The sequence below is a fragment of the Hydra vulgaris genome, chromosome 11 (assembly GCF_038396675.1).
Source record: "Hydra vulgaris chromosome 11, alternate assembly HydraT2T_AEP".
Classification (NCBI taxonomy): domain Eukaryota; kingdom Metazoa; phylum Cnidaria; class Hydrozoa; order Anthoathecata; family Hydridae; genus Hydra; species Hydra vulgaris.
This window is the reverse complement of record NC_088930.1, coordinates 44,764,413-44,786,647: the sequence shown is the minus strand read 5'-3', so window position 1 is coordinate 44,786,647 and position 22,235 is coordinate 44,764,413. Positions and strand designations below refer to the sequence as shown.

The 22,235-nt window shown below is 27.6% G+C and overlaps 2 protein-coding genes across 2 annotated transcripts; both read right to left on the bottom strand.

The window, feature by feature from the left end:
- Positions 1-1,536: 1,536 nt before the first annotated feature.
- Positions 1,537-21,503, bottom strand: LOC100211531 (transmembrane protein 106B). Its single transcript, XM_065808953.1, has 7 exons — positions 21,315-21,503; positions 21,129-21,192; positions 20,801-20,957; positions 20,425-20,562; positions 20,251-20,303; positions 1,900-1,944; positions 1,537-1,830 (listed from the first exon to the last, which is right to left on the bottom strand). Exons 1-7 carry the CDS (start codon positions 21,403-21,405, stop codon positions 1,707-1,709), a joined length of 672 nt encoding a protein of 223 aa, XP_065665025.1. The 5' UTR covers positions 21,406-21,503; the 3' UTR covers positions 1,537-1,706.
- On the bottom strand, positions 12,470-14,086 carry LOC136086689 (ARL14 effector protein-like). Its single transcript, XM_065808952.1, has 2 exons — positions 13,816-14,086; positions 12,470-13,695 (listed from the first exon to the last, which is right to left on the bottom strand). Exons 1-2 carry the CDS (start codon positions 14,084-14,086, stop codon positions 13,322-13,324), a joined length of 645 nt encoding a protein of 214 aa, XP_065665024.1. The 3' UTR covers positions 12,470-13,321.
- Positions 21,504-22,235: the final 732 nt, after the last annotated feature.

Sequence of the window (22,235 nt, the reverse complement as noted above, 5' to 3'; positions counted from 1 at the left end):
CGTCAATTTTTAATATTAGGACTATCTATATTATAGAATTAGATTATATATAGTTATATATATAATATATAATTATATATAACATATACAATAGGGTGGAGTGAATTTTAGTTTTTTTTACAATTCGTTTAGCCTGGGTGTGCAAAAGTTGTCTATTCATTTCAGAAATACTCTGGAAAAATATCAATGCTCTAGGAAATTATCTTGAGGTGCCTCAAGACCTTTAAAATTTTAATGGGCCCCTAATATCATGTAAAAATTTTTTTTTCAAAAGTATGTCATGTTGGGTCTCAAAAGAAGCAAAATTTTATGAAAATTTTAAAAATAACAATTATTTTATAAAAAAATTATAATTTAAGATTTTTTTGAAATTATAATTAAAAAAAATAAACTTTTTTCATTTCTAGTTTAAAAGGTCATTTTTTCTGCAATAAACTATAAAATAACAATTTTTTTTTTTTAAATAATTGTTATTTTTGAAATTTTTATAAAATTTTTCTTCTTTTGAGACCCAACATGACATACTTTTGAAAAAATTTTTTTTACATAATATTAGGGACCCATTAAAATTTTAAAGGTCTTGAGGCACCTCAAGATAATTTCCTAGAGCATTGATATTTTTCCAGAGTATTTCTGAAATGAATAGACAACTTTTGCACACCCAGGCTAAACGAATTGTAAAAAAAACTAAAATTCACTCCACCCTAATATACAACTATATATATTGTATATAACATATAAAATATGTAATTAGAACATAGATTATAGAAGATTATCGTTCATTTTAAATATTTTAATTTTACACTTTTACTTTTTATTGCAGCCCAATTGCGTATGATGAATTTTTCGCAAGAAATACTTGCAAATTTTACTGCCGCTCGTTCCGTTTTCATCTATTCTCTTGACACTTTCCTAGTTTGCACTGCCTCAACGCAGAAATATTTATTTATATAGATATTTTTTCCTTATTAGTTAGGGGTCTTTTTTAAAATATTTACTTTATCTTTAAAGCCTAGAAGCTTTATGATTATAGTTCTAGGTCTAACTGAATCTTTATTTATCTTTATGACCAGTTTTATGTGCCCTTTTAATTTTAATATCTTTTAGACTTAATTAAAATTAATATAAAGTTCAACTTTTTTTTATCTTTGTTTCGCTGTCATTCTAACTTTCACCTTCGCTTTCTTTAGTTTCATCGATTTTCAGATTACTCCGCAGGGATAATTCCTCTATCTCTCTTAATTTGATGGTAAATTTAGTAAACGCAGACTCAATTGTTTTGGGTAACGCTTATTATATTACATTTATCCTGTGAAATAATGACGCTCTTAATATTTTCTTCAATAAGTTGTTCATGAAAGTTTTAATGTCCTCAACTTCTTTTTCTACCGATTTTATTTTCTTACTATTTTCATATGTGATTCAACTTTATCCGAACGCTCGTATAAAAATTTGTTCACGTTAAAAACCACAGTTACAAAAAATCGAATCTATCATATATTACGTAAAATTTAAACAGGCATTAATAAGTCAATATAATTAGAATCAATATACTGTTAAACAATAAAAAAATATATTAATTTAAGAAGAAATACCTCATAGTTATATTCGTTAAAAACTCCGTGTTTAAAATATTATTACAAAATATTAAACTTATATTTTTCTAAAACGCTTATTTACATTTACGATTATTTACAAATCTAATATCAATTTTTCACCGGATTTTTAGTAGGCATGGGAAATATCAAATAACTGCAATCAACATAAAAGTAGAAATTCTCCCCCGATATGTGATCAGAATGTATCCAACTGGAATAAGCAGCCGACATTCTAAAATTAAAATATAACTTTGCAGCGTGTTCAAAACCTTTGAAATTAAAAATAAAAAACTAGACTTACTGAATGTCTTGCCCAAAAAAACTTCGGTTGTTATAACAAACTTTGCTAAAAAAATGGTAAAATAAATCTACAAAGCAAAAATAATTATTCTGTAAAATACAAATATTAAACCTTTAAATATAAAAATTCTATTAAAGTGGTGCTACAACCCCAAAGCTAATTTACAACAAGCCTTGCAACCAAAACAAACGGAAAGATAATACCTTTTTTTTTGGCAAAAAAAATTACATTATAAATATTTCATGCTATTTACTGCAACTACAAAAAAAAATTATTAATTCTTATTGTTATTGCAGCTTTAACACTTTTTGTGCAGGTTCTTTCTTAGAACGCAGAGTTTTGTATAGTTTAAGTATATTAAATTCTATTACAAAAATTTACTTTTAGAAGAGCATTATAGAAATAAATTTTATTAATCAAATTAAAATATTTAGGTAGTGATTTTCGATAAACCATAATAGAAAAATTTAGTTTCATAAATTTTATAAGTTTCACAAACAAAATGTAACAGAGAAACACCACTGACACAATACATAACCAAGAAGTTTTAAACATCGCCTTCCATCACAAGAATGATGCTTTAAGCAATCAGAAAAGTCTGCATCAAACCTTAGTAGTAATAAAGCATGGTGAATATGCATTTTCTCAACAGCACCAACATCACCCTGCTTTAATTTACCAAAAGCTTTCTCTAAAGAATTGATGAAAAAATGATCAAGCATAATGAATTAATGACTAGTTTTAAGTAAAAAGCTAGTTAAGTCTATTAAACCTCTTAATGTATGAGATATCACATGTTAATGTGGGAGATACCAAATGTTAATACCGAAGTTAATGTTAATATCTGCTGTTGTCTAAAACTTTTATTCTACTGTTACCATTTTTTGCACATTTCTGCTAATTTTGATGTTGTAGGTTTGATTTTTAGCACTTGGCCCATTATCTTCAGCATTTTCGAAAAGAATACCCCAATCTTACATCATCAGGCATTCATCATACATTCATGATTATTCACGCATTAATAAAAATTTGCATAAAAGCAACAGTACCTTTACATCACTTCTAATTTATAACTAAGTTTATTTTCAAAGTTGTCAGGGTTTGTTTATAAAAAACACGCATTACAATTTTCAAATTTTGCCTTTCTAAAGGGTTTGGAGAAATGAATAACTCATTTAATCGAGATAATGTGATAAGTGAGTTTAATTCTAACAATCTCAGTTTCTCAATATCTTCCGATCAGCAACTTCTCAGCTTAACAAAATTGAAATTTAATCTCTTTTATCTTTTCAGTTTTTCATTTGTTTTAGTTCTCTAGAGCTAATTAGTAGTGATATCATAATTAAAATATTAATTATCGCAAATCATAGAAGTAACTTTTCTACTGTTCTGTTCAATAGATTCAATTACATTAGCAACAACACTATAGTGAAAATTAGAACCCAAACCGATAGCATACTGACAATAAATGTCTTGCAAATAAACATTTAACCATTACAACAAGAAGTGTTCTTGCAAGCTTCTCTGGGTTATCCTAAGCATGAACATAAAATTTCGACCATGGAATGTAACAGTTGCTTTAATGTATAGCGCAGCAACCATTATAATGCATGAACACAGCATGCATTCCAAACTGTAAAATATTTTGGATATTAAAGATACAGTATCAAGTTTAGCTGTTATTAAGCTCAATTTTGTTAAAGATTTTACATTAGTTGAAAATCATTTCTTAAATGCATAATGCTCGAGATACAGCCATATACATAATGCTTGAGATATATAATAGATAATGCTCGAGAATACATAACAGATGATGCTTGAGATACATAACAATAATAATAATAATAATAATAATAATAATAATAATAATAATAATAATAATAGCAATAATAACAACAATAATAATAACAAATAATGCTCGAGAATACATAATAGATAATGCTTGTGAATAAATAATAGATAATGCTCGAGAATACATATAACATAATGCTCAAGATACGACCATATAATCTAAGGCTTGAACAATAATAACTTGTAACTTAAAACTGGTAGTTGTTCAGTTTTAACCTTCATTACAATGTCACTAAATTCTAAGTTGTCAGCTTCATTAAAAATATTAAACTCATCTTCTTGTATATTTCTTTCTTACAAGCTTACCTGATTTTGTTGGTGCTGCTGGTATTTGTCTTTAATTAATGTTATAAATTGTTGTTGGAAGTACATTTTATCATTTCATACCATTATTCATAATCAAATTATATTTGTAGGCCAATGTTTAAAGTAGACCATTTTAGCAGAGCAGAAAAGCAGACCAGAATATTTTGAATGAGTAATAACCTCTTGAAATTGCAGAAAAACATTTAAACATTCATCTTTGTCTTTTAGTAATTAATAAACAGATGCGTTCTTACTAATTTTGTCATAATTAGATAAGCAAGAAGTGACACAACACTTAGGCATAGCACATACAAAAACTTTCATATATTTTTCACTTGTAATTGTAAAAAAAAAAATAGTCCATGGGGTAAGTAAAATATTCTGACCAATATAAAAAAGACTTTTCATTGTACAACCCTTTTTACAATATCAATGAATAAACTAAAAAAACTTCAAATAAAAAAAGGAAAAAGTGTATGAGAAATAAAAATTGAAGAAATAAAAATTGAAAAATAGAAGAAATAAAAATTGAAAATAATTTTTGAGATATTCATGTTCTAGTTTTGAGAAATATTCAAAACTGAGAAAAAGAACTCAAATAAGAACAAAAACAGTTATAAACTAAAACAATTTCTCATTAAAAAACATCAAAACTGGCCAACAATACATTTGACCTTTGTTTCTGCTCTTTGTCAAACAACCTTTGTTCAGAGATGATAAAGTTTTTTGCCTTTTTTTAAATTGCCAGGCTAATTTAACTTTTAAAAACTTATTTTAAAATGTGTTAATGGGTTTATCAGCCAAATGTCCTTTTCCAAAATTTTTTTCAATATTTGATATCTTACTATTTTTCTTCACTAGCCAACATTATTTGTTTTTTTTTGATAATGACAAAGTCATTCTAATTATAATGACAAAGTCATTCTAATTCTCCTAGAATCAAGGGATCTCTGGATGTTCTAACTCAACAAACTTTATAAAAGGCATCACTTTAGCATAGCAAAGCTGTATTTTAATACTGAAGAAAATATTTCAAATCCCCAACTGCTTACATAGAACCTGTTGATATAACATAAGTGTCTATAATTTTTTATAGACACTTATGCTATATACATCTTATGTTACATCATCTTACTATATGTCAAACATCTTATTTCATGATATGCTATTAGACTGCACATGTAAAGCTTATGGAGTTAATTTCCAAACTTTTCATGATTTATTATTTTAGACGTAAAGAAGTTTCACTGTTATTACAATAAGCATATTTTAATTTTAAAGGAAAATTTTTCATGTGCAAATCTTTCACAAATGTGACAACAAAAGTAAATTTTTAAAATTAGTTTCAGCTGTTGAAAATGCATTTAAAAATAAAAATTAAAAATTTAAAAAAAAAGTCATATATCATGATCATCTTTGTTTATAACTCAAATTTTGTTTACACCAATTGAATACAATTTTGAAACAATTATTTTAGTTGTCTTTTCTTACTTTTTCTGTTTTCCTTATTTCCCATAACTAATTTATTTATTGTTTATATTTTTATTATTATTTCCCATAACTAATTATTTAAAAATTTTACAAGTTACAACTACTTCAGAAAATTATTTTCTGTTATTATTATTCTATTTTTTCAAGAAGTTTATTATCAAGAATAATTATAATTATTCTTGTAATAATTATTAACATGCTTATAAAGCCATTTAAAAATTTAAATTTCGTTTAATGTTGTTTAAGTTTATGACTTAACTCTTTGTAGAAACAAAGAACATTATTGAATTATTATAGACAAATTTAAAAAATTATAAAAACATAATATATTTTAACTTTTAAGGCACATTTTTTTTATTTTTGAAAAAAAAAATTTTAATTCGATAAAAATTTTATTTTCAAAATTAGCATTTTGTTTACTTTTAACACACAAAAAAAAAACTACTTTGAAATATATATATATATATATATATATATATATATATATATATATATATATATATATATATATATATGTATATATATATATATATATATATATATATATATATATATATATATATATATATATAAAAGGTTACATTAAAAGTTTATAAAAGTTATGGTAAAAGGAGTTGACATCAAAGGATAACATCGTTAATTCAGATTTGTTCTTTATTGATTTTTTTTACTGTTAATTTTATTTGCTGCAACCATTTAGTTTGGTGTTTTTGTTGTTTTTTTGGTTTACTTTTAAAATTTCGACCCTCTGGTTTATTAAGACATTCCCATTTCTTAGATTTTATCTTTATTAGATTTATTAAATATTAGCTTATACAGTGATCAATATAATGATGAATAGCTTAGACAGTGATCACATCTAAAAAAAATGCTAGTATAAAAATTGTTTTATCATAAAGTTTATAATTCTTTAACTCTGTTTTGCATTCTACACTACATAAAGCTTAAACCATCATTAACAAATTCTCAGAAAAAACTTTTTAAAAAAAATCCATCATATTACTTGTGATAAATGATGTTTTCTTAAACTATAAACAAATGGCTGTAATTGATAAACAAATGACTGTAATTAATAAACAAATGACTGTAACTGATAAACAAATGACTGTAACTGATAAACAAATGACTGTAACTGATAAACAAATGACTGTAATTGATAAACAAATGACTGTAATTGATAAACAAATGACTGTAATTGATAAAAGTTTGAATAAAATGCATCACATATAATAACAATATCACTATAATATTATTTATAAACAATTAAATTTTTGTGCTTACAATTGTATGCAGTTATGAATATGACACAGTTAAATAAACCATATATCAGAATATTTACAATATATTACAAGTTTCATTCGCAGTCAGATAACAAAAAAAAAAAAAATTTCAGTCAATAAATAATAAAATATACTTAAGACTGTATTTTTTTTCAACCTGATTACCTGATTAAGTTTTTTATCAATACAATTATTAGTGCGATGCTTCAGTATGAGTTGATGGCATTGAAAAAGTACAACAAGGTTGCAAAATACATTTTTATGTGGGAAGTAAAAATACATTTTTATGTGGGGAGTAAAAATACATTTTTACGCGGGGAGTAAAAATCACAGTAAAAAGTTAATACAAAACTTTTACTTTTGAATAAATATGTAATAAAAAAGGTAGTAATAAAAATCTCATACTACACCGGAATTTAAATTTGGCACTATAAAATGCAACTTTGATACTAAACTTTTGCACATAATTTGGCACTATAAAATGCAACTTTGATGCTAAACTGTCAATATTTTGTCAATATTTTGATTTGCACATAAATTGCTCGTTAACTTAAAAGTAAACATGAAAATCTTTTTTTTTATTTCGGGTGACCAGAGCAAAAAAATTTGCCTCCAATTAGGCAACCACAGCTAGTTGGGAGGCAGAAGCAACAGGAGGCAACCTCCAAACCATTTTGTCTTCAAAAAAAATTTGGCTAAAGCCGCCGAATTTTCATTTAAACTTTCATTTGCTCAACTTTCCAAATAAATCATAAGATTATCTAAAAATTTTAACATTGGTTATATACAGATATTCTTATATGGTCTCATAAAGCTATTATAGAGTTTTGGACCCAGGGCTGTACCTTGCCGTGCTCCATATTTTACACTTTAGTTTGTGGAATATGAGTTACCAATTTTAACTTTTTGAGTATGGTTAACTTAAAATAATTCGAACCACTTGAGAACTGAGAATTGAGAAGTGTAGTTCAACTACACTTATTTAACTAGCTAATAGTTTTTGCTGATAAACTCGACACTATTGATTAGCATAAACTCGACACTATTGATTAGCATAAACTCAACACTATTGATTAGCATAAACTCGACACTATTGATTAGCATAAACTCGACACTATTGATTAGCATAAACTCAACACTATTGATTAGCATAAACTCGACACTATTGATTAGCATAAACTCGACACTATTGATTAGCATAAACTCAACACTATTGATTAGCATAAACTCGACACTATTGATTAGCATAAACTCGACACTATTGATTAGCATAAACTCAACACTACTGATTAGCATAAACTCAACACTATTAATTAGCAAAAACTAGGCATCACTTTGATCACATAACAAAAAAACAAACAAACAAACTAGGCAGCAATTAGATCAAGTAACAAAAAAAAAACAAACTATGTAGCACTTTAATCAAGTAACATTAATACTGAAGGTGTATGTTAATCAAAGAGTTCAAATATATCATTGGTAAGTAAAAATGTTTCAGTCAAGTGATGTTTTTTTAATAATCAAATAGTCACTTACGGAAGAAAACTTTTGAAATTGGTCATATTAACAAGTTATAAATGTTTTACTTAATAATTATGTAAATATTCATTATTTACAATAACTGATACTCATTAGTATTAATCATTTTTATGAACAGATTTAAATGATATTTTTGAGTGTTTTTTTGAGATTATAAAAGATGTAAAAGGTGAACTTTTGCAAGTATAATCTCAAAAGCAACTTGAAAAAGTTTTGTAACATAAAAAAGACACCTATTAGACATTCATTAATGCCCCAAATGATAATTAAACATCTACTGTAAACCGGGGTAACTTTAGCCATTTTGAAAGATTTTAATTAAACATCTGTAACTTTTAAACAGTTAAGTAACGTTTTACTATTTTTGTTTTATTTGTAAAAGCAATCTTTCTTGCTTAAATTTTGATGTGAAATTTGTTGCAAATGCTCTTTACTATAAGTGAAAAAGAATGAAAACTACATCTTGGTAAAACACAATCAAAAACTGTAAAACAAAATGTTGTCTAGGCAAAGATAAAAATGATAGCAAATAACTCAGTTTTTCTTCTTTTTTAAAGACAAACGTTCAGATAAAATTAAGCGAAATGTTTTTGGCTCAAGTAACAACATTCTGGTTTTTTTTACAGGGTGGTCAAAGTAGGTTTATACTCTTTTGGGGTAACTTTGGCCAAGTAAATAATATTCATTTTAAAGTAGTCTGATTTTTATTTATTATAACTAGAATCTTTTTTTGAAGCATGTTATCCAAATAATTTATTTTGAAAAACAGTTTTTAGGTTGAATGTATTTTAGGATTTTAAAAAAAGTATATTTTCTTGTTAAACTATTTGTTGTTGTTGCTAAATCATAATTTTATTAACTTTATAGCAAAATCAAAATTTATAGACTCTTAGTTTTAAATTTAATTGCAATTTAATAAAATTATACAATAGTTTAATAAATTACTACATTGCAGTTTGCTTGTGTTGTTTATATTTACTTTTGTTTAAAGCATAATGCCTTGTAAATATAACAAGCATAGTGTTGGAAAACGTGCATACAACACTTGTTCTAATACCATTCTTTTGAAAGAGTGTATGGGTGCAAATAATGAAGGTATGTCTGTTCATCAAGTCTCAAAAAGGTTTAATATACCAAGAAGCACTATATATAATAAAATGAAGTCAAAGCATAAAAAATGCACTGGTGCACAAACCATGTTTACTTATAATGAGGAGCTGTTATTTTCATCTAGAATCAACGTTGTGTGTGTGATTGGGGATTTCCATTAAATAAACTTAATGTTAAAATGTTAGTAGCTGGTTATTTAAAATCGCAAAATTGTACTGTAAAAATATTTAAAAACAATGTTCCTGGTAATGATTGGGTCTCAAGTTTTATGAAACGTTCACAGTTAACCCAGTGTGTTGCATCAAATATTAAAAGAAAATGTGCAGCTATAAACAAAGAACAATTAAAAATTTATTTTTAACAATATTAGACTTGAGCTTGAAGGAATTCCACCTTGTAACATTTGGAATTATGATGAAACAAATTTGCGTGATGACCCTGGAAATAAAAAAGTTGTTATGAAACGTAGAACTAAGTACTCTGAGAGAATAATGAATAGCAGTAAGACTTGTTTCTCTGTAATGTTTTGTGGAAATAGTGTTGAAGAAATTCTTCCACTATACACAGTTTTAAAAACACACATTTATACGGTTTATGGATAAAACATGATCCAAAAAATTCTCGCTTTAATAGAACCCAATCTGGCTAGTTTGATGAAGTTACTTTTTCGAACATTATTGCCATGCAATAAGAAACAATTTAGGAAAAAAGTGTTAATAAGTGACTCTCTCTTCCCATTTAAGTCATAAAGTTATTCATTCTTGTGAAAAACATATTATTAGATTCATATGCCTTCTGCCCAACTCAACCCATTTGCTTCAACCTCTTGATGTTGCATTCTTTGCTAAAACTTACTAAAAAAACAATCTACTATAAGGGTAAAAATATGAAATCATCCAAAAATAATAATTTTCGACACCCTTACGTCTCAGAATTTGTTTATTTTTACACCACTTGCAGTCCATATCAAAAAAATAATAACTGCGAAAATTTTAGTTAAAAATACCAATGGGTTCCAGAGATATCGTCACTTGAAATAATGCTGACTCAGCGTTTTAGTGATTTTCTGAAGCGACTACAAAGCAACTTTGACATACAGTATCTTCATAATGGCTTGGGGAAATTTCCTTAAATTTGGTACTCTAATAGATTTTAACTTGAGAAATCCAAAAATAGCACTCTTAAGACTCGATTATCTCAAGAAATGCCTCATTTATCCAATTTTGTTCAAAATTATTGACTTGTAAATTAGTGATTTTTGGAGGTAAAATGAAGACTGTGGCGCAAAATCCCAAGTAAAAAGTTTAATTGTATATCATTATTTCATCTTAGGTCTACTGAAAAAAATCAGATTCATCAATTGTCTCTCTAATACGTGATCAAAATTTGCATTTAAAAATGGTGTCTTTTTAGAAAAATTTAAATTTTGTAACAAAAGCAATTAAAATATTTTGTAAAAAATTTATTTGAATAAAACATCAAATAGTGTTATTTATTGACTAGTTTAGGATATTTATAGCCATGGGCCAAGGAAAACGCCCTCCCCTCCCATGGAAGGCCTTACGCCGCCCCCCATCTCCCTAGATTTTTAATTTTTTTTTGTTTTACATAAAATGAATAAATAATAGTTGATTGTTAAAATACATTTTAAAAACATATTTTTTCAGTTTAAGTTTGAGAAACAGTTTATTTGCGTTACTTCAAATTGATAAATACTTACCTCTTATTTCAAAGATCTTTTTACGATTTTAAGTCATAAATTTTAAAACCAAAGATATTAAAACGTTTTTAAAACATTTTGACAATCAATATCTTTATGTAGTTTTAGGCTAATATAGTCATTGACATAATAAGATGGGAGTGATTTGTGATTTATTTAAACCCCCACCCCTCCTTCTCAGCCTACAATTCAAGAATTTGAAAAAAATAAAAGACATTTTAAATGCAAAATAGGTAAATAAAATAAAAACAAAATTATTTTAAACATAATTAATTTTTTTTTGTAACCAACAGTTTATATTCTTCAAATCTAAATCAGATATGTTGTATGTACGACCTGATATTGTTCGCGGTGTAGAAATTAGGCATATAACTTCAGAATTGAGCACCCAACACTCATCAGTTCTCATTGGCCAAAAGAAGTTTTTACCTGGTCCATGTGGATGCATGAATCTGACTTTTATATCAAGCTCACTTACATCTTCAGCAATCCCTACCCACCAAAATCCATCATAAAAACATGCAATATAATCCATTTTTTTAATATTTAATGAAATATCTACTGGAATGATATCAAATATTTCAGTGCATGCATCAGTACTTATTTTTTTATAACTTATAGTGTTTGGAGCAATTGGAATAAAATGATGATACATCCTTGTGCCAGGAACTGTTCTTCCACCTAAATATCTTTTTTCTAATTGTGCTTGTGTTTGATCAATTTCTTCTTTTGAAAATAACTTAAAATAAATTCCATTTATCTTGGCTTTACAAAAGGAGTACATTAAATTAACATCTAAAATCTGCCCAGTAGTTATTTGTTTTAGACTTTCTTGACATACTACTCTTTTAACAGTCCCACCAATACCATCACAGGGGGATTTACCATGACTGGTAGCAAAAAATACCCATTCAGCATTTAAATCAAAGTCTTTACTGTGATGACAAAGATTGATAAAATTTTTAAAATTTTTAAATTGTGCTGCACAACCATCGGAAAAGTATTTCACACTTGATACATCAGGTAGATTTTCTTTGATATATCTAGTTATATCTTCCTGAGTCTTGTAAATAAATCCTGTGTCATGATCAACATCTTCTGAAAGGTAACAAAAAGATTTATGTTTGAGAAGTTTGTTCCTATAAAATAAAGTACAATTGTATAAAGTCAGCATTGACTTTTGCTCCAGTGATAACTTTGAACCTCATCCTGAACAACATATTGATAGTTTTCAGCAAAATCTCCTAAAATTAAGCATTTGTTTTGGTTAAGATTTTCTTTACAGTTTTTTAAGTATCTACTTTGTGTTTTTGCAATATATGAATGAGTGGTAAGGTTGTCAATGCTGTCACATAATAAATCATTAAATTCATCTAGTGGCAATGACTGTGAAAGTAGTGCTGTACGATCGGTACTCTGCCATTGCTTAAATACTACATCTTCTTCATGCTCATGGTCCATAAACTCCTGCACTAAAAAACTTTTTAACACTTCAATACCAGGGCATTGGTTACATCGATGCAACATACATTCTGCATTTTCAAGAGAGCAAACAATCAATGCCATGAAATCTTTATAACTTTTATTCCACCTAATGGCATCAATGAGAAATTTTGTATTTTGGTGATGTATGCAAACACATACATTGTGGGTACCTGACGCATTAGTTGTAATACACCATTTAGGTTTAAGAGTACAAAATTTTGACAAACTGACTTTGACGTTAGGGTAGTCTTTTTTAAATGCAACATGTAATTCGTTAAGATTGAGTAGCAATAATCTTTTTTGAACATGTTGGTTTTTCTTAATACTTACATAATCTTTTTTTCCTGGCATCATTCTTGAAAATTCATCACTTTGATAAAAGTTAATCACTAAATTAACTGTTTCTGGTGAAAGTGGGTTTCCAGTTTTTTTTCTGGGTAATGATAGAATTCCATTCTCATTTTTAACTTTTCTTGCTGTTCGAACAAGATACTCAGACACTTCAAAGTAGCTTGATATCTTTTTACGTGTCCATGATTTTGGTGCGAGTGTTAACATTTGCACCTTATGGCAATAAGAGTCAGTCTCTGAAATTTTATTTTTTATTTCATACATTAAAATGTCTAGATCATGGTCATTGTTAATGTTGTTGTTTAAAATGGGGCTTTTTGTTGTTAATTTCTGTTGTTAAAAAAGTTTCTTTAATATTATATGCTAATGAGACCATTTTTGCAACTCTGTCAATAGTGTTCTCACACTTTTGTTTTGCTACAGGCAATTTGCTGTGTTTTGAAAGACTTTTTAGTTTGACTGGTGAAATTCCAAGCAATTCTATAGTAGTATCTAACTTAATTTTTTTCTCACTTTTTGATTCCCATTCCTCCTGTGAATTTAAATCTTCATCAGTTTCTATTGCTTTTTTGTAACATTTACTGCAGAATTTCCAACCTGGGGTTACATAAACATTATTTTTTTGCAAATAGTTTGCCATGTCTATGGAAATCTTTATATTACCTAAAAAACAAATTTAGTTTTATGTGGTTAAAATAACTGAAATTATCAAACATTTTATAAATAATAAATTGTTTTCTTTTAATTTCCATATCAATTCTGTTGTAAATAAGGTAAGATTACCTTTTATAGCAATTTTTTTACTTTCCTTGTGTGTTCCAAAAGGATTGCAACACTTTGTAATTTTTCTCTCAAAATATTTTCCATAGAATTGCTCATGATAACAACATATAATTCTTATTGAACTATATTTTTCCTTTAAATTTGCTCGCCATATTATTTCTTCTTGTTTTTCACAAGGAAGATCTTTAAATTGAACAAAACCTTGTTTTCTTGAAAATCCAGTTTTGTGGCAATGAATGTTAAGACTTTTTCCAATATCACATTTCTCCATATTAATTATTTTTATTATTTATTACCTAACAAAATAATATAAAAACTATAAAATTAAAAGTAATTCTTTAAGAAAATACAAACAAGTAAATACCTTTAAAAAGAACAAAACAAAACTTATGTTTGTTTTTTATATTAAAGGAGGTTTTAAGTCACCAATTTGAAATAATGAAATTTTTTTTTTTTTCAAAATTAAAATTAAATTGTATGTTTTTGCATTATTTATTCATTTTATGCAAAAAAAAAAAAAAAAAAAAAAAAATCTAGGGAGATTGGGGGAGGGGCGTAGGGGCCTCCCGTGGGAGGGGAGGGTATCTCCCTTGGCCCATGACTATAAATGTCCTAAACTAGTCAATAAATGACACTATTTGATGTTTTATTAAAATAAATGTTTTGAAAAATATTTTAATTGCTTTTGTTACAAAATTTAAATTTTTCTAAAAAGACACCATTTTTAAATGCAAATTTTGATCACGTATTAGAGAGACAATTGATGAATCTGATTTTTTTCAGTAGACCTAATATGAAATAATGATATACAATTAAACTTTTTACTCGGGATTTTGGGCCACAGTCTTCATTTTACCTCCAAAAATCACTAATTTACAAGTCAATAATTTTGAACAAAATTGGATAAATGAGGCATTTCTTGAGATAATCGAGTCTTAAGAGTGCTATTTTTGGATTTCTCAAGTTAAAATCTATTAGAGTACCAAATTTAAGGAAATTTCCCCAAGCCATTATGAAGATACTGTATGTCAAAGTTGCTTTGTAGTCGCTTCAGAAAATCACTAAAATGCTGAGTCAGCATTATTTCAAGTGACGATATCTCTGGAACCCATTGGTATTTTTAACTAAAATTTTCGCAGTTATTATTTTTTTGATATGGACTGCAAGTGGTGTAAAAATAAACAAATTCTGAGACGTAAGGGTGTCATGGTCTGGATGATTTCATATATTTTTACCCATAACAAAGTTACCCCATTGCTGGGTAACATTAACCAACTTATTATTTCCATAGAATCTTGGATTTGATGAATACAATGAATAAACAATTTTACTAATTAAATGGCATTAGTAATGCGCAACTTTGAGCATCAAAATAGTTTTGGGATAATGTTCCTTTTTTTCAAAGAGTTATCTTCTTTATCAAAGTTGGTACAAAATTACCCTGGTTTATGGTACCAACTGTAGTCCATTGGTTTTTTATAAACTATTGCAACAACAACAATTTTGGTTTAATACAATATGATTTAACAATACAGATATGATTTAACTAAGCCCTAAGAACTATAATTAAGACCTCCCTAAATAAAATGCGTGTAATGCATGTGTAAATGTATTTTCTAAATAATCTAGACTATAATTTTATAGCATAGGTTATTTAGTACACACACAAATATATATATTTGTGTGTGTATTAAATTATATGAAATAAATTAAAGTAAATATAAAATTATTTTTTCATTTTTTTAATTTAGATTATTCCATTGCTTGCTTCTTCTCCATTTGTTTTATTTTCTAATAAAGCAGTGACTGTATTAATACAGCTAGTGCGATTTACACACTGAAACAGCCATTCAAAAAATATAAGTTGCTTTATTAACAGTTCTTTTCTAGGTGTTTGTCAAGTTTGATTTTAAACTAATTTAAGCTATGAGAATTTACAACTTCCACCAGTAATTTGTTCCATGCGGTTGCTGGTCGATTAGTGAGATAATTTTGTCCAGAAGCACTTTTAGTAAATTCAGCTTGGTATTTAAATTTGTGTCCATGTGTCTAAATCTGATAATTTTGTATATTTATTTTCTCTAAGAAATCATATCCATGTAAAGTTAGATTTACATAATCTATTTTATTATTAATTTTAAAATATTGTATTAAGTCACTTCTTTAACGCCAAATTGAAAGTTTTATTAAATTTAAACTTATGAATCTTTCTTCATATGTCATGTTTTTAACAGAAAGAATTAGCTGGTCTCTGTGCTTGTTCCAATACAGATGTATCTCCTTTTAGGTAAGGAGACCATACAGTGATATTGCATTTAAGACAAGTGTAACATAAACAATTTAAAATATCTGTTTATCTATTTAACTAAAGGTACACTTTATCAAACTAAGTGCTAGATTTGCTTTAGATGCAGAGCTATGTTGTTTCCACTTATGCACTGGGAAAGAAATTACCTAAGATCTTTTTCACATATAGACTTTTCTAAAGTTATTAAATTGTCATTATTAGAATCGGATATGAAATAACTGTGCTTTGAATTATTTTTCCCAATATGCATTACATGACATTTTTTACAGTTAAACTTGATAAGACATTTTTTGACCATTCAAGTGCCTTGATAAGGTCATCTTGAAGAGCTGGTATAGTGTTGTTGTTGTAAATTTGATTGATGATTTTAGTATCATCAGCAAATAATTTAGATGTGTTTGGTTAGTTATGTTTTTTAGTAAGTCATTGATATAATTGACAAAAAAAATTGGACTTTATACAGAACTTTGTGGAATACCACTAAAAATATCTTTCCAATCGGACTCAATTTGGGTAAGTACTACTATTTGCTTTCTATTTTCTAAGAATGATTTAATCCATGCTACAAGATTATTAGTAATACAGTCGTCCCCCGGTTAACGAACTTAATTCGGAGTACGAACTAGTTCGTTATCCGAAAAGTTCGTTAACCGAAACGCGTTTTCCCATAGGCCGCCATTAAAAAATTTTTAATTGGTGGATTTTGCCGAAATAATGGGGGAAAAAATTCAAAAAATTGTCCAACTTTATAAATAAAATAGGCAAAGGTGAAATGATTGAAACCTGAGATTTATGCACTTTTAAAAATTGAAACAAATTGAAATTGTGCATGAAAATTGCTTGTCAAAGTTTTAGAAAAAACTAAAAATTGAACATGAACATTGCTTATCAAAAAATGAAAATTCAACAAGAAAATTGCTTGTCAAATTTTTACCAAAAAATTGAGAATTGAACTTGAAAAATGCTTGTCAAAATTTTACGAAAAAATTAAAAACTGAACATGAAAAATCCTTGTCAAATTTTTTACCAAAAAATTGAAAATTGAACTTGAAAGAAAAATCAACAAGAAAATTTCTTGTCAAATTTTTACAAAAAAAAAAAGAAAACTCAGTCGGAGTCATCCGCCAAGTCAATTGCAGCAGCCCTCTTCTGAGCAGTTCCAGATGGCCCAGCAGCTGCAGATGGCCCAGAAAAAAGCACAAAAATGCATGAAAAATATTAGTGAAACAAGAAAAGAAAAAAATGAAACAACAAAAGCACACCCAGCACAACCATTCACCTCCCAGGCTTCCATGACACTCACAAAACTGAGGGGAAAATGCTGGACGGCGCGCCCGACCTTCACGCGCGTGTGCACGCCATTTGGCGGTCCCGGTTCGTTAACCGAGTTCCGGTTCGTTAACCGGGGGAGGATTTTGGGCAAACTTTCGGTTCGTTAACCGAAAGTTCGCTAACAGGGGGGTTCGTTAACCGGGGGACGACTGTACCATAATTTCTTAATTTAAGTCTTTTGTGAGCAACAGTGACAAATGCTTTGACAAAGTCAAGGCAAATGATTTCAGCTGAGTTGTTGTTTTTCATGCAAGTTGATAGGAGGTTGATAGTCCATGATAGGACCTTGATAGTCTCAAACAAATTTGTTATACATGAGTTTCAGGCAAGAATCCATGTTGTTGTATATTAATCAGATTATTCGTTATTAAATGGTCCAAAATTTCGTTGTGTATTATTGAGTCAAATAGTCTACAGATAATTGATGTCAGTTAAATAGGTCTACAGTTTTCTGGCATAAGCTTATTACCTTTTTTGAAGATAGGAGTGGCATTTGCTTTTTTGCAATGACTTGGTACTTTGCTGGAAGCTTTTTTCCTCTCATCCATTGGTTAAGAAAGGGATATAATTTTATCATCAAATTCAGGAATTAGATTTTTATCCTCTTTGACAAAAACCCATTGAAATTGAGTATTAAGGATATTAGTAATAATAAAAAGATCGCCACAGATAAAACAAAACAAAAAGCAATTTTAGCCATTGTTTCAGAACTTGAACTATTATGAGCTATTGAAAGAACTAACATCCAAGTCAGTACTAGATGGCCTTTATCACAGTCTGTAAGCATTGGATTATACTGAAGGTTGCAGACCCAAATATTTTGTTCTTTAAGAATCAAATCAAGAGTTCCTGCAAAAGTGTCTTCTACTTGAAATCTTCTACTTGAAAAGTTGGGGTGCAAACATGTTGAGTTTGAAAACGATCCTCAGCTGTATTTACAAATGCGTAGTCTGGTGACCTCGTGTTATTAAACAGTCGGTAAACTCTTTTCCTATAATATTTTTGAAAAGTTAGACTCTCCCATTACAAATACACAATGGTAACTTTGATTATCTAATTTATTTTTTGCAGCGCAAATAGACTCATTAATCTCTATTGCTGTTCGGAAGTAAATGCATTTAAATAATATTTTTTCTTTTCCAATTAGTAAAGTTACCCATATGTGTTCAACTTTATCATTGGACAACTTGATATCAACTGTTGTAACCAAGTTTAAGTTTTTAGAAATGAAGATAGCAACCAGCTCTTCTACTATCGCTTCTGTCCTGTCATGAATAGTTAGATTGGAAAGAGAGTCTTCTTTAAACCATGTTTCAGTGATTCCAATGATGTGAGGTTTATATTTATCAATTGCTAATGTAATTTCTTCAAATCTATTTACAAGTGATGTTGCGTTAGTATACCAGCAACACAAGTTTTCATGCTGTTGGTTTGATTTTGGTTTGAAATTTGACAATTTTGCTGCTATGAATGTGGTATCAAAAGGGTTAGTCTGGAGTCAAAGCAGCATTTAATCTATTGTGTTTTATTCTAAGCTTGAAGTCTAATAATCTTTCTGCTTAAGTCAAGTCTGGATTTATTAAGACTTTATCATACAACTTATTTGATTTAAGTTGTGGAGCTGCTACAAGAAGTGAGTTGCGGGCAGACGAGTCTGGAAGCTCTACAATAATTGAACCAGGCTTATTATTGCTTTTAGAGTGACCAATGTTAGTTTAAGATCATGTTTGCTGATGGCGTTTAACATGTAGTCAAGCTCAATTTTATCATTTACAGCTATTTCAGAACTACTTGTTTTTATGGAGATTTGAACACCATAAATTAAGACAAATTTTTCTCGTTTTTTTTTTTGCATTGCTGTTGCTCAATAGATACTTGTGTTGATAAATTTACTGTTGTTAACTTCAGGTTTTTTGAAGTTTTTCTTTACTGCTAATACCCTTTGGTGATCAAGTCAGGTTTTTTTATTATACTATTTTTCAATCAATTTTTGAGTTCTTTATTCTAATTTTTGATGAATGTTATCCTGCCTTCTAGAAGCTTTATGCGGGCACTCTCCTCTAGAAGCCATTTATCAAGCTTGCCTAATGTAGGTTTTTTATTGGGATGATGAGCTTTTGAATATGGATCTGTCATTTATTTATATTGCAATTCATGAAAAATTTTTTTTTTTTGCAATTTGAATATAGTTTGAATGTTTTTTTTTCCCTTTAATAAATTTGCATTTTAGTATTCAACAGTTATCAACAGTTATGCAGCCTTGTTGGGGTTGTAATCACTGTGATATTAGAATAAGCAAAGCAAACATCTAAAAACCAAACTTCAGTTTACCAGTTTTACTGAAATCACAACAAGAAAGCTGAAAAGTATATCAGTAGCAGTAGAGTATACTAGTACCAGTAGAGTATACCAGTAATAGTAACCAATAAATCTGCTCCTAATAGCAAAAACAAACAACTTAGCAAGTATCGTATATATATTTATTAAAACTCTGAATAATTTCATGCTTTAAAATGCACCTGATCACTGTTATAGCAGAGGTTTTTGTCAAAATTTGATCAAATAATTTCTTGTTAATAACTTTGCTTTAATAAGTTTATGTCAAAATGCGTATCTATACTAAATTTTAAATTTATATATATCATATAACATAAATTTGGACATTAAACAAAAAATTATCTTATACTTTTATTTACCTCTGAACTGACAATATAATTCATAAAATTAAAAAAAAAAAAACTGACCCATTTTGACCAAATTTTAAAACCTAATAACCATATTACAAAAACACTTACTTAATATGTTTCCCAGCATCTTCATCATAAACAGCTTCTAAATTAACTGGCATCTAAAAATATTAAACATTACTATGTAATAAAACAAAAAGAAAAATAATGATAAAATTAAGTAAAATATGTTGAACAACTTAATGAATCACAAACATTAACTTGAGCACATATTAAACATACATTTACTTCCTTCCTTAAACCAACAACCATAGGAGGAATTGTAGCCACAGCAACAACAAACTCATTGTATGAAAGTTGAACTGTTCCATTGTAAATATGGACCGAATAGTAGTTGTTATTCTTAAAAAAGATGAAAGCCTAGAAAAGCAAAATATAATTAAAAACTAAAAACAAAAAAATAACATTAAAAAACTTAACAAAAAAAACAAACTAAAATTTATGTTTTAAATAAATTTAAGTAAAAAAGAAAGCGAAATTTTTCAATCTAAAAATTATTGTCAAACACAAAATCATAATATAAATACATCACAAAATATAGAAATATTTTATCCCTAAAAATAGCATCCAACACATTTAAATTAACAGATAAACAAACCTTGTAAATCATAGAAGAATTACTTGAAGTAAATGTAAAATTTTTGAGGTCAGGTAAATCATTTATGCAAAACTTTATATCTCGAGGATAAATGAAATAAATAGTAGTTCCTCCAATGCTTATAAGAAAAAAGGTAAGCAAGAAAATCTTCAGTTTACTAAATAAAATAAAAAAATGTGCCATCTTTGTCATCATGATCATGATCATCATGATCATCATGATCATTATCATCATCATTATCATTATCATCATCATCATGATGTAGTTGTTGTTGATAATGATCATCATCATCATCATTATCAATGACAACAAACAAAAATAAGTTTACATATATGCAGGACGTAATCTTTTATCTTTAACAGGAATAAATGTCACCATCTCTTTGCTCATATCTAAATAATGAAGAAATTTAGACACCCATTAATTCAATTATAACAAAAAAGGCAATACTTGATTAAAAATTTCAAAACTAATAACAATAAGAAATAGAAATGGACTAAAAATTTAAACATACCTGGGTAACGTTTTCCAGTACCTTCACAAGTCGGACACACAATCGGAAAGTGTTCATACTTGAAGTTATTGAAACTAGTGCTTAGATCCATAACTTCATGTAACTTACTAACTGCTCAGTGTTTATCAAAATTATACTAACATTTAATATTAAACACTATTGAATGCAATATTTATTATATGATTATAATGTGTGTATGTATGTAAGTATGTATGTGTGTATGTATGTATGTATGTATGTATGTATGTATGTATGTATGTATGTATGTATGTATGTATGTATGTATGTATGTATGCATGCATGCATGGGTGTGCATGTATGTATGTAGATGTATGTATGCATATACGAATAGTTTTAAACAATTTTATTCTACAACGTTCTTAAAATAAAAGAGCAATAATAAATTTATGTATATTTATACATACATACATACATACATACAAACATACATACATACATACATACACACATACATACTTACATACATACATACATACATACAAACATACATACATACATACATACATACAAACATACATACATACATACATACAAACATACATACATACATACATACATACAAACATACATACATACATACATACATACAAACATACATACATACATACATAAAAACATACATACATACATACATACATACATACAAACATACATACATACATACATACATACATACATACATACACACATACATACTTACATACATACATACATACATACATACAAACATACATACATACATACATACAAACATACATACATACATACATACAAACATACATACATACATACATACATACATACAAACATACATACATACATACATACATACATACATACATACATACAAACATACATACATACATAAAAACATACATACATACATACATACATACATAC

Coding starts and splice junctions, on each gene's coding strand:
- LOC100211531 (XM_065808953.1), bottom strand. CDS start 21,405: ATGGATCTAAGCACTAGTTTCAATAACTTCAAGTATGAACACTTTCCG. Junction 20,563..20,800: donor ATTCTTCTATGATTTACAAG/GTTTGTTTATCT, acceptor TTGCTTTTCTAG/GCTTTCATCTTTTTTAAGAA. Junction 1,945..20,250: donor GATGCTGGGAAACATATTAA/GTAAGTGTTTTT, acceptor CCATTTTTTTAG/CAAAGTTTGTTATAACAACC.
- LOC136086689 (XM_065808952.1), bottom strand. CDS start 14,086: ATGGAGAAATGTGATATTGGAAAAAGTCTTAACATTCATTGCCACAAA. Junction 13,696..13,815: donor TAAAAAAATTGCTATAAAAG/GTAATCTTACCT, acceptor TTTGTTTTTTAG/GTAATATAAAGATTTCCATA.